Below are 12,855 nucleotides of genomic sequence, written 5' to 3' on the forward strand. Positions count from 1 at the left end.
CACCATTACCAAAGCCATGGTAGCAAATCTGCTAGGAGAATACACCTTTGAAAATGATATCTCATTCGCCAGTCATGCAGCCACCCTGAGCCCTTTTTACAGGCACTTGGTCTTAGACTCCTAACAGGGACGTGGTCGTGATATTGTATTCCTGTTACGCCTCCCTCTTCTGCTAGTTCTGGCCACCCGCTAGCTTTCTTCTTGAACTTTGATTGCACTCTTGCCATTCAATGGGCTGCACGCTGAGGGCTTAGACATATGCCGAATTTCTACCCGGGTTACTGGCCGAGGTGTCTGTGCTATGGCACTCAGTAGGTGCAGCAACCCATCACAATGTCTTAAGGAATGACGCTCAGCATCAAGTACTGTTATTATAGTCTGTGCCATGAAGAACAAGAATGTAACCAGCCCCTTTGTGAAAGCATGGTATCTATTCTCGGTGTAAGGTTGGCAATGGAGATGGGTTATGACAAGCTGAGAATGAAACCTATGTGATGCTCTTTTACAGTAAGCTCAGTCCCCCAAATCAAATGGGTATGATATTATGGCTTCTTTGTAATTTAATTTGATTGCTTCCAAAGTACATATCCTAGAACTCTGGTGTCTAATATGGAGATCTCAATGCGTAGATGCTTGTCTGTGATAACCTTCTTGTAACCCTGAAATGTATTAAAATTGAGCCTGACAAAGAGAAAATTGCTTATAGAAGATTGTCATAGCTTATTACTCAGATTTTCTGATTGAAAATGTAGTGCTAAGTTGATATCGCCATATCCGAGGAGTTGCCAGAGGACCAGGTTTTCGTCTCTCAAGAGCCCCATGTCGAGTGGTGGTGCCGAGTTTTGAGATAGCTCCCAGATAGCATATTGCCTCTTGTCGGCATTGATTTAGGCCCAAAGGGACAGAAGTAGAAGTGGAGAAGCCTTGGTTTCAAAGGCAAACAAAGGAAGGCATGAGTGATGCGCCACGGCGCGATGGTGTGAGGCGATGTCAGTCAGGATGTGGCTAGCACTTATGATATCCGGGAGATATTGGGTCCAGAGGAACTTAATGCTCTAGGAGTCGACTTTATGTTCTAGGAAAGCATTAATATTCTATGAAGAGTCGATATGAAGGGGCAAATAGGCAAAGCCTCGTCGAAATAGGAGTGACTGTACGTTCGGCTAATAGCTTTTTTAGTAGATTGACAAAGTTTCTATCTGGAGATCGGGGAATACCGTTAACAGGGTTAAAGAAATCCTCGGATATACAAAGTCAACGCGCGTCTAGGTTCGTTTTCTTGCGTAAACGACACTGGTCGTTAAGTAAAGTTTTCCTAACTTTCGGAGCCTAGTACTTGGAGACCTACTAACCCGCCCTACCGGAGATTCGCGGACTGCGGACCGCGACATTGCATAAGATAAACAAGGCCGGGGCCCCTGCCTAGCGATTGACTTTGAAAGCTTAGAAGGGGCCAGGCCGGCGCGACACGGTATCGCGGGCGGGGGACTAGGTATAGGAGTTCCACATGGCGAGCGCGGAGTCCGGGACATGGGATTTGACCGATAAAAATCGCGGGGGCATTGGGCAAACGTATTCGGTGCTGTAAGGCGCGATCGACCCAAGATTCGTCTATAACGTTAGATGACGCGTACGTGGCGGCTAGAACTCTACTCTTCTCTACGGGAGTCTAATGGCTGGATTATGCAAAGCGCAAAAATCATGTTTGGCAGAAGTCAAAAGTCGAGGCCGGGAGTTAGACCACGTCGGGAGAACCATGACAATATCAGGCGGAATTATAGAAGTCGCGCTTCAGCCATGCCGATGAGGCTTACATCAACAACGGCGGGCGAAGAGTGTCGTCAGGGCATGGACGGCCTTTCGATTGCACATGGTGTCTCTGCGCCTGTCCAAATGACCATGCCGTGCAACAAGGCATTTTTGGTGTCAGCAGTTTTTTCTAGCGAGAAGCGAATCCGATGCCGAAGTCTTGGGCTTCCTGGGTCAGTCGGTCGGTGGATGATGAGGTGGAAAAGATCACCAGGAGGGCGACAAGGCGGACCGGACCCTTGCTTGATGATCAACGGCTTCCCGTCGTCCATTACCGCCCCACCGGGATCGCCAGTAGGCCCCCCCCCGCCATCATTCTCTCGTGTGAAGAAAGTTATTTTTTTGCCTACGAAGCCACCGGGTGGTACGTGAACGTACCGCAGCCGCACTGAATCTGGGAGATTATCTTTTGAAGCTTCTGGGAGGGGCTATGCCGACATATCGGGTTGGGGGACCCCTTTGAGACTAGTGCGGCAACCCTCGACGAGTGTATCTGGCCGGCTAGACGCGCAACGGCAACCGGGTTCAGTACTCTCTGGACCGAAGCTGTCCACCTCATCGTTTATTCGTCGCATCTTTCCTCTTCCCTCACAGGGTAGTCGCTGGTACACGTCAGCCCTGCATCTTCAAACTCAGCCAACTCCGATTTCCCATCACGCTGGCGGTATTTAGGAACGGCGCTAACAGGCACCCCGCCTGACTGATAGGGCTATTCCTCAGTTGTCGTAATCCTCTTGTATAGAATTGGATCGCATAAAAGTGAACGAAGAGGAGAAAGCTTACCTCCGCCCCCAGACTTTGCTGATCGCCGTGCCCGCCGGGGGGAAGATTCTCGGGGCTTCGTCCAAACTTGCTACTGGTAGACGCGCGCTTCTCGAACGACAGGGTGCCCAGGGCGTACTTGCATTCGTCATCCATATATGAGCTTCCAGCGGTTGGGTCGACGAGTTGTGAATGCCTTCCTCTCCTCTCCTGGGACGCCCGGCCGGAAACTCTCGTGCTCCTCGTCGCAACTTTAAGCGGTGGAGACACCAAGCTGCCGGCGACGGCACGGGGCTGAGGTGATGATGTTGTCACTCAACCAGGCCGAAGCATGTCGGCAAAGCCCATTGGCTGTGCATGATAGCGGCAACGGTACTTTTCTTCCAACAGCACAAGGGCTAAAAGGTGTAAGTCCAAGAAGCAAGCCTCGGAATGGGCTCCGAATTCGAGCTCGAAGAGTATAAAAGGGGACTGATAACTCCCTTTTCAACGGATCATGTTTCCTAGTAAAATCAAACAAGTAGGCCATCTCGACAGATCCTCAAGCCACACTTCATCATTATCTTGTCCACCATCTCCTAAGGAATCTCTCTCCCTCTCCATAAATACATCATGGTTTCCATCAAGAGTCTCCTCGTCGCTACTCTCGTCTCAAGCATTGTTGCAACACCAATCGAAAGTTTCGATGCTCCAGAGAATGATCTTGAGGTCGTCAACAAAGTACCCGTCATTGAATCCAGAGGCAATGGGGGCGGCTACGGCGACGGCGGCGGCGCAAGTTGCGACTACAACACGAAGCAGAGGCTCGATTCGGAGATCCAGAACAGATATCAACTCAAGAGCCGCCTTGACGATGAGATCCAGAGGCGTCAGGGAATTAAGCAGCAGCTTGACAATCAGATAAATCAGAGACAAGGGCAGCTTGGGCATTGTTAATTTACAAGAGGCAAGGCGTGGGCATGGGCGTGGGGGCTAGGAGATATCCACAGTTTACCTTCCTTTTGGCGAATAATGACTTGGGGCATGCGACTTGGAGAATGAATTTACTGCTGGGGATGTACAGCAGAGATCAAAGGGGGCCAGAGATGCTGTGGAATATCAGAGGAAATACGAAGACATTTCCTAAATCGTCTATGCCCGGTAGCATATGCTATGGATAATTTACTTAAATACAAACCAATTCCCGTTCAAGACTGGTTGCAGGTAGCGAATTTTATGTTAGCGGGGTGAGGATAGCGAGTAGAACTCCATCTGCGAGAAGAAGGCTCAAGTTTTGAATTGTTGATTCTAAGATGAAGATAGAAAGGAACACGGGAGTATGTGACCTGCGCAAGTATGCATGAAAATTCTAACTTCCTTGGACTGAGAGTCTATATGAGAGATCATGGACTCATATTATCCATATTATATGGATGAAAATGCAGTCTTCATCCCCAGACCTGAAGCCCCGTTCTCTTTACCCTTTCTACATCTATAACAGAGCTCAAGGATGAGTTCTTAAATCTGGCCACCACACTACTCGGGAAGGGGGAACGCGCCACGGCGGAGGCAGGCCCGGCGGGGTGATGACTCTGCTAAGCAAGAGCATATAAAAGGTGGTACAGATGCGCCATACGCTTGTGCGTTGTTCTTCATTAATAACTCCCCTACAGACATCGTACACGAGCGTGGCCGGCTCTATTTCTGCTTGCTGGCGGCGCCCTCCTGCTTCATACCGTCGCACCCCAGGGCCTTTCCTGCCACTTCCTCGACTTTGCCGTACCCCTGTGCCGTGGGGTCGCGCTGTTGGCCGGCGGCCTTCATCGTCGACGCGGCGTGCGCCTTGTCTTGCTCGCCAGACGAGGTCCAGGCATGAGAACCTGTGACGCTACCGATGGCGGCCTATTTGTTTTCGCACTTGATGTCAGCTACCGCCGTGGATTATTTCCCCAGATCCTGAAATGGGACTGTAGAAGGGGATTGGGTTTGACTCGAACTGTACCTCGGCAGCACCCTTGATGTACTCGGCGTGGCCGGCGACAAGGCCGGGTTGTTGATTGTTGGTGTTCTGGGAGGACATTATGAGTGACTTGGTGTGGGGAAAGTTGTTTACTCGAAGTGATTTGAATCGTTCTGATGTATTGTAACTGTGAATTAATGACCAGTATTCGATGGGTGGTCTTCTTAAAGGAACCTGATGGTGATGCACGGGTGCAGAAGTCGCTGTGATCCCCATGACGTCAAGGATTGCCGACGTCATTATGCTGTGGCTGCATCACATGATTCTCCCGCCAACACGTAAGGCCTCCGCAGTCAGTGGCAACCGCCATATCTGGAGCAAAGATACACACGGATTCGGTGGGCTTAACAATAATAAAAAAGGTGGCTTGGCGGACGTTCATCCTGATGGCAGGGGCTTAATTAAAAAAGACACGATCGATGAAGCAGCTTCAATTACAGTTTATTGATTGTTGGTATTGTAGGGGTATCACTACCGTTTGGAATAGCGTCAGCTCCTGAGGCTCGTATTGCACAAACACTAAACTTCAACCCTCTCTGTGTGAGATGCGTCGAAATCCGACTTCTTCCCCTCGGCATCAGCAACGCGGTCCTCGAAGCGCACACCAGCGCTCTTAGTGCGCCAGGCGGGGACATTGGCGTCAAAGAGCTCATCAATTTCCTCGAGGGTTTTGCCGGATGTCTCGGGGTATGTTAAGAAGATGTGTACGGTCATGACAGCGCAGAAGGTGCCGAAGATCATGTACGTCTTCCACTGGATGTTGGTGAAGGCGGGCGGGACGAAGAAGGCGAGGGCGAGATTAAAGGCCCAGTTGCAGGCGGCAGCAAAACCAACACCAGTGGCGCGGTATTTAAGAGGGAAGACTTCTGAGGCGTAGATCCAGCCGATCGGGGCCCAGGTAAGGCTGCAGCAAGTTAACTGTGTGGTCTTCATGATGAAGGGCTGTGAGAGCATTGCAAAAACTTACCCGTAGACACCGACGAAGATGTAACAAAGGGCGATGACACCTTTGGCGGGAGGGCCGGAGATGGCCCACCTAAGGTTATCGTCACCGTCTACACTGTCGACGGGATTGCCATGCACCTTCATTACGGCACCGGTGGTAAAATGAATGACACAACAGATGATGGCACCGCCGATGAGAAGAGGACGGCGGCCGAGTCGGTCAATGATGGGCAGGATGGCTCCGGTCGTAACGAGGAAGATGACATATTGAATGATGGACGATGTCAGGGCAACATTGCCAGTCTGCCAAGCCGGTGTTAGTTTTGCGCTAACATGATTGAATCGTGGGGAGGAAGCAGCTCACGATGCCAGCCATATTGAAGATATAGATGAGGTAATAAAGAATAATATTGCCTCCTAGGAGCTGTTGCCATACCTGAACGCTGCAGCCTGCTAATGTACGTTTCCAGACGCGGGGACCGAAGAGACCGAGAACACCAATATTCTTGGACTCGGCAGCAATACGGGAAGCCTCCTTGACTTCGTCAAGTTCAGCGAGAACAACGGGGGCATCGTGGTCACCGCCGGCGTGCAGATGAGCCAGAACCTCGTGGCACTCTTCCCAGCGATCCTTCTGGCCCAACCAACGAGGGGACTCGGGGAAGAAGAAAAGAGCAGCGCCAAGGATGAGACCGGGAATACCCTGGACACCCCATGCGATACGGAACGCACTAGGACCATCAATGGTGACGGCACATCCATATGAGATGAGGTACATGATGAGGATACCCCATTCGATGGACCACTGTTGGATGCCGACGATGCGTCCACGAATGCGGGAGGGGGCGAGCTCTGCGAGGTAGACGCAACATTGAGAACTCGTGATACCGATGGCAAAACCACTGACGACACGGCCGACGATGAGATGGGGGACGTTCTGAGAAGAGCACTGGAGGATGGCACCGAGGATCCAGATGGCGGAGGCGAGCTTCAAGGCGCCGCGTCGGCCCCACCAATCGGCAAGGAAACCCGCTATAAGAGCGCCAACCAGGGAACCGCCGGACATGGCGGCGGTGATGCCGCCCTGCAGGGTCGAGCTTGGATGGTTGAAATACTCCTTGTAGGAATCGGCACCGATCCAAGCGCTCATGGAACTAATATCGAAGCCGAAGAGCATACCGCCAATGGTGCCAAAGGCGGCAAGCGCTGGGCAAGACTTGTCAGCATCAAAGACGGGTGGTAACGTAGCCCCATGACAGAAATGAATGAGCTAGGGCCGGGTTGCATACCGTAAATGTTGTAGATGCGAAACATGATGGGACTTGCAAAGAGCGGGACACCACGTTGCTACAATGAAGCTGAAGTCGATTCCACGAGGAGGGATGAATCGATACCTATGGGCGAAGGGGGAGGCGGAGGATTATATAGGTGAATGAAACCGTCTGCGTGGCCCTGCTCCGTCGCAAACATGCGGCTAACTGATAACCATCAGCAAGGCATGGCTGTGGAAGGGTAAGGAAACATTGAAGGGAGCCCAACCCCATGCTCGCTCAATGAAGGCGAGTGGTTGGACAGATGGTGGAGTCGAAAGTCATTGTTGCATCTTTGGGTAGAGGGCATTTAGGCGTGACCCGAGTCGTCCAAGGCAAGGCTGCAGCTGCCGGCAGCGGAAGACTGCAAAGGTTTGCGGTAGCCGACGTCTCGAGTTAGGCGCACGTATGGGAAGGCGAGAAAATTGATGGCGCTGGAGCAGCGACGTCATCTGAGGGTGGGAAGCCAATGCCATGGTGTTTGCCGTCTGGGGGTGGATAAGGCGTGAAGATGATAAACGATAAAGTCGTCCCACTCCCGGCGCGGCATGGGATTAATGTGCCGTGTTTGGTTGGAAGAGGAGGGAAAACACGTGGCCGATGGCCGAGAGAGAGACGCCGTGGGGCGTGAGGGGAAGTCCGGGGGGTGAAAGAGGGGGGAATGGGGGAAGACGGTTGGGGAAAATCGGGGTTACAAAGTACGTATCTGCCGTCTACGTAGACAAAGGAAAGAAAGAAGGAACTTCTCGGGTGCGATTGTGACCTTCTGTCTGGGTAAGAGAAGTTGAAAAAGGGCAAGGGGGAAGGGGCAGAGGGGGCGGCGGCCTTAATGCCGGACTCAGTCACGAATTTAGTAAGAACATTGATTTCCTGCAGTAGGGCAGAATCTGACACTCTGGTATCTGTTTCTTCGTTGGATGTGGACATGCAATGTACGGTGTATCCGTACTGAGGCTGTAATACTCCACTTCTAGTCTTGGCATTCTTCGCAAGGACTATTGACAGGCTCCTCCGTACATAGTAGAATAAAAGAGTGGGGTAAAGGCAGAGGAACCGGCGTGTGCCGTTTTCGTGTCGTTTGTGCCTTGGGCAGATAGACGCAGGTACAGATAAAGGTACATGAGCACTCCGTACACACTAACTTGATACAGTGCCTCAGGTACCTGCCTCGTTGCAGTCACGTAATGTAATTCGGATGTATCCGTACCTGGGCTCTACGATGTGCGATTACTCAATCGACGTCATTCCCTGCCTGAACCGGAAAGACGCCGACAAATATAGGGCCCACCTTCCCCGTGGACCTGGTTCGTACGGAAAGAAGGGCCGGGGACGGGACATGCCGGGACGCGACGGGACCCCCTCATCATCTATGCCGCCCAAAGCAGCCACTTGCTCTGACGTCCAATACTCAGTCAAGCAGGCCCGGGGTAGTCTTTGTCGTTTCTCATGTACAATGAGTGAGGGTATGAACATGTTATGGAGGCTCATAATTCCCTCCACATAGCATCCTCACCAAGACACGGTCTATATTCACCACACTAATCGTATGTGGCTAGTTGCCCAACTCTGAGAAGTGGCATACTCTGGAAGCATCTGATAGCGTGAGACGGCGAGGAAACAACTATGAGGCTTTATACCTCTTATCTTGGCTATCTGAGACCGAGATCGCTGAGCGACCAAGGAGAAATTGCACGACACCAAAGCTTGCGCCGAGCAGTGGGCTTCACTGCGACTAGAGACAGCTCGGTCTTTATCGGCTCATATGCTGGTTCTCGGCCGACGACGAACAAGTTGGGCTACGGGGCTCACCCCTGTTGCAGAGCCACTACGCCAAGGCTTAGATAGAAAATCTGACATCCCAGAAGGTACCTTGGTCCGGCCATTCGCCGTGATAAGAATACCTAAATGAAACGGCGATCATCATAAAGATTAGAACCCCATGCAACTAAAGTTGACATGGCTGTGTCGATTACCTAGGTGACTTGGTTACTACTGTGTGGCAGCGTCGTTATTCATCAAGGGTGATGATGGATGTTACGTACACATTGCTGACAATAGCAAGAATAAGATACAGGTCGAAACCCGGCGATATTCTGCAAAGACGAAAAGAGAAACTACATACAATATTCGATCATTGATAACGTTAGGATATACTCGGAGACCTTCAAGATAGAAACAGGTAACAGATGTTCAAGGTCCCCACTCCTTGGGCCCAGCGGAATATCACAAGTATTCGAGCCCGACGAAACACCGAGTCAAGAATGAACAAAATAGAGACCCGAACTAAACAAAAGCTTCGCGAAGCTTGTTCTGTGGCTATAGATTACGTACTGATGCTCATACCCTGGCTTACCTGGCTCCGTTTGTGCACACCCATGCGCGTATGGGTGGGAGGAAGATCTCGCCCTTCTGATGGATCAGGGCGGGTATCTTTCTCCCCCAGGCAATTTGCATTAAAAAGCGCACACTTCAACATACTAGGGCAAGAGACTCACAACAACAATGTGAACTCAAACCTTACCCATGTCAAATAGGAGAAAAATAAGTATCCAGGAACGTAAAAAGACTACGGCCTTGGGTTTGTTTTTTCTCTCAATCCATGCTCAGGATACACATGTATCCACTAATAAAACCCTGCAGTAACATCTAGATTATGATGTTTACTTCGCCACGCCTCGACGTTGACGTTCCATTACATGCTGCATATGCGATACTGCAAATCCGGTAACACATCTTGGGTGGACTTAGATATCGGATTTGCATTGTTGGAGAAAAAAGAACAAACCAATAGATATCTCTTCGCTATCGCAGCAAAGCTGCTAGTCTTGTCGAAAAACCATCAAAAATGTAACTCTGGACATGGTGTACTTTTACTTTCATGTAATGAGAAGATCCGGACTTCCCACCGGTTCCCGACAATCAAATAAGCTGCCGCCAAGCCTACAGCTCCTTCCCTTTTCATCTATGTCCGTGGGGAGTACCGGGTTCGTGTGGCCCACAAGCGCAGTGAGTGGTTCCAGAACGTGGGATGCAGCCAACTGTCAGCAGGAACTCGGCGCAGTAAGCGCTCGTAGTATCAGTCAGCATTCCACGCTCCACCCATTCCCTTGCAACAGATAAATCTTACCTTCTTCTAAATCATGGTAGTGAACTGGTAAGGAAATCAAGGCCTTTGGATCTCGGCCGTTAGTCGGGTTTACTTTGTGGGTATCCGTGAGACCAATATGCGGAGTGGAATCTCTCAACGGGGCTATGTGCCTGTCCTCAAGGGACGGTGTCTGCTCAGAAAAATAAACCCTTCTAGAAGTACAAGTATATAGAGGATAGTACCCATTGACACTCTCGTTTAGTTACCAAAACTGGTTCAACGTTTCAATACTCATCATCGGAGTTTTCAGCACCTCAACTTATCATCTGACATAATCATAATGCGTTTCACTACTCCGGTTGCTTTGGGCCTCATGGCTGGAGCCGTCTCCGACGCCAGTCCGACTCAGAAAAGGGCAAGCATCAATCTTCCTACCGCAGCGGCGAGGGACCTCGTGGAAGCAGGCAAGCAGTTGGCTCAGATAGCAAATCTCGCCGAAACCACCTGGAATCAGGCCCTAGCTTCCAACAGCAGCAGCGAGCAGAAACAATCAACCTGCAGTCCTTCTACTGTTGCCATCAGAAAAGAATGGGGTGCTCTCACAAACGCTGAACGCAAGTCATATACCGATGCCGTCAGATGTCTCCAGGCCAAACCAAACAGGACTCCACCTTCTCTTGTCCCCGGGGCCAGATCCAGATTCGATGACTGGGTCAGTGTTCACATCAACCAGACAAAGACTATTCACTACACCGTAAGTCAATCCGTCTCCCTGCACTGTCGATTCACTGCCAGTTCCATATACTGACTTACATAAGGGCACCTTCCTCGCCTTTCACCGCTATTTTACCTGGGAGTATGAGCAAGCCCTCCGCAACGAATGCGGTTATACTAGTTACCAACCTTACTGGGACTGGGCCAAGACCGCTGTAACCGGGATGGAATCATCACCTATCTTTGATGGCTCGGAATTCAGCATGTCTGGCAACGGCGAACGCATTGGCAACCGCAGCCACTACATCGTCCTGGGAGACAGCAACGGCGTTGACAAGATCATTGCCCCAGCTGGAACCGGAGGCGGTTGCGTCACCTCGGGACCATTCAAAGACATGGTGGTCAACTTGGGCCCCGTGGATCTCGTTGTTCCGGGAAACAAGACAGCAGAGGCCAACGGCGACGGCTTGAGTTACAACCCGCGCTGCATGAAGCGCGACTTCACCTCCGCCATCAACAAGCGCTACGCAAACGCCACCACAGTGGTCGACACCCTCATCCAACCCAACATCGCCACGTTCCAGGAGATCCTTCAGGGCAAGCCCGACAGCCGCGAGCTCGGAGCTCACGGTGGCGGTCACTTCGCCTTTGGCGGTGACCCGGCACGCGACCTGTACCTTTCGCCCGGGGACCCATTGTTCTACCTTCACCACGCTATGGTGGACCGCACGTGGTGGATGTTCCAGAGCATGGATTTAGAGAAGAGGACGGGTGCCGAAGGAATTGCGGGAACGGGAACGTGGTTGCATGACCCAGAGAGTGCCCCTACCACGCTGGACACGACAGTGAACTTGGGATATGCGGCGGGCGAGGAAATCGCTATGAGGAACTTGATGAGCACTATCGAGGGTCCTTTCTGTTATATTTACCAATGAGAGGTATGTGGATATTGGAGAGGATAGATAAGATCGTATCATCCGAATCTCTCCTGTTCCCACTCAACCATATGACTTTGGAACATATGTTGAACATTCAAGGACTTGGGGCGGGGGCTTTAGGGAAACCCCCGAAGCGAGCGACTGCGTATGGCGGCTTTAGCCTCTGAGCTCTGAGTGACGAAGAGAATCCCGCCCATTTCCATCCTGGGACCATATATGCTTGTCCACCCCACGCTTATCTCTCTCTCTCTCTCAACTCATCGAACCCCCTTCGTTCCCCTCACCCCTCAGTATGGCTTCGTCTCAGAGGATATCACAACCTCGCTTGCTGATTACCGCTCTTTCATCGCAGCTTAGAACTGTCGCACTCTCAAGGTATACGCACTATTTATCACAATTGCGGTGCCTGATAACCTGAAAGACGATGAGGTCATCGAAGAGCTCTATCTAGACGGCCTAAATATGCTTCCTGACACTAAAGTCAAAGACTTTCGCGTTTCAGAGCCTAGTGAGGTTCTCACGTATTGCGATGAGCTGACGCCGAAGATCGGCCCCAACAATACCCATGTACTGCAGAAGAGCGCCTCTGACGAGTGCGCAGGTACCTCTCCATCATCAACAACCAGGGCCCTTGCACCAAGCAGGTGATGAGGCCTGAGGAGCTCACAGGACAAGCAGATCTCCCCAAGTGCTGGCAGGTCGCGGAAGAGTGGCCATCAGGCACAGAGCCTAGTGCTAATTTCAGTATTGTATGCAGCTCCAGATCCGATGACAACCCTTAGAAGTGGAGATATACTTTATCCACGGCGGAAGACAGCTCGCAGATCTTTGAGACGATTCTATAGCTTTGGGCCTGATATACTTATTTTGGGGAGGATAAAAAGGTGTCTAACCATAATGAATTAGATGCTAATAACAGGTCGTGTCATGGTGAAATTCAAACCACGTATTCAGGCCCTGTTGTGCCACTGAAGTCAAGACGATGAAAGAGAAATGGATGGCCAATTACATCAGTATAATATGCGTAGTACCTCTCGCACCTCCAGAGCGTGTTACTACTGAGAAGGACGAATATCATGTCACGCCAGTGGTGAAGAAATATATCAACCATGGGCGAACCATTATCCTTATCGTCTTGACAGTAACTGTCAATGTTGCATTTCAGGACATAGTTGAGTTCGCAGAAGAAGTCGAAAAGGCGGGAAAAGAACTCTTGGTGTTCTGATTAAGCCAGACTTGTTGGTCACGGCACGGAAACAAGGGATAAGCTCGCTATCTGTAACTTGGTTC

At 51.0% G+C, this 12,855-nt stretch overlaps 5 protein-coding genes across 5 annotated transcripts; 1 reads left to right on the forward strand and 4 right to left on the reverse strand.

Moving 5' to 3' along the window:
* Positions 1-2,371: 2,371 nt before the first annotated feature.
* On the reverse strand, positions 2,372-2,727 carry GLRG_10737 (uncharacterized protein; the record flags this gene model as incomplete). The annotated part of the gene is made up of 2 exons (XM_008101422.1): positions 2,372-2,518; positions 2,593-2,727. 2 exons carry the CDS (start codon positions 2,725-2,727, stop codon positions 2,372-2,374), a joined length of 282 nt encoding a protein of 93 aa, XP_008099613.1.
* A 495-nt stretch (positions 2,728-3,222) lies between these two features.
* GLRG_10738 (uncharacterized protein) lies at positions 3,223-3,501 on the reverse strand (the record flags this gene model as incomplete). Its single annotated transcript, XM_008101423.1, has 1 exon — positions 3,223-3,501. The coding sequence occupies one exon, from the start codon at positions 3,499-3,501 to the stop codon at positions 3,223-3,225; it is 279 nt and encodes a 92-aa protein (XP_008099614.1).
* Positions 3,502-4,248: 747 nt separating this feature from the next.
* Positions 4,249-4,630, reverse strand: GLRG_10739 (uncharacterized protein; the record flags this gene model as incomplete). Its single annotated transcript, XM_008101424.1, has 2 exons — positions 4,249-4,452; positions 4,553-4,630. The coding sequence occupies 2 exons, from the start codon at positions 4,628-4,630 to the stop codon at positions 4,249-4,251; spliced, it is 282 nt and encodes a 93-aa protein (XP_008099615.1).
* Positions 4,631-5,089: 459 nt separating this feature from the next.
* GLRG_10740 (uncharacterized protein) lies at positions 5,090-6,829 on the reverse strand (the record flags this gene model as incomplete). The annotated part of the gene is made up of 4 exons (XM_008101425.1): positions 5,090-5,474; positions 5,538-5,818; positions 5,880-6,721; positions 6,805-6,829. The coding sequence occupies 4 exons, from the start codon at positions 6,827-6,829 to the stop codon at positions 5,090-5,092; spliced, it is 1,533 nt and encodes a 510-aa protein (XP_008099616.1).
* A 3,424-nt stretch (positions 6,830-10,253) lies between these two features.
* GLRG_10741 (uncharacterized protein) lies at positions 10,254-11,562 on the forward strand (the record flags this gene model as incomplete). Its single annotated transcript, XM_008101426.1, has 2 exons — positions 10,254-10,667; positions 10,732-11,562. The coding sequence occupies 2 exons, from the start codon at positions 10,254-10,256 to the stop codon at positions 11,560-11,562; spliced, it is 1,245 nt and encodes a 414-aa protein (XP_008099617.1).
* Positions 11,563-12,855: the final 1,293 nt, after the last annotated feature.

Source organism: Colletotrichum graminicola, assembly GCF_000149035.1.
Source record: "Colletotrichum graminicola M1.001 genomic scaffold supercont1.66, whole genome shotgun sequence".
In the NCBI taxonomy this organism is placed as follows: Eukaryota; Fungi; Ascomycota; class Sordariomycetes; order Glomerellales; family Glomerellaceae; genus Colletotrichum; species Colletotrichum graminicola.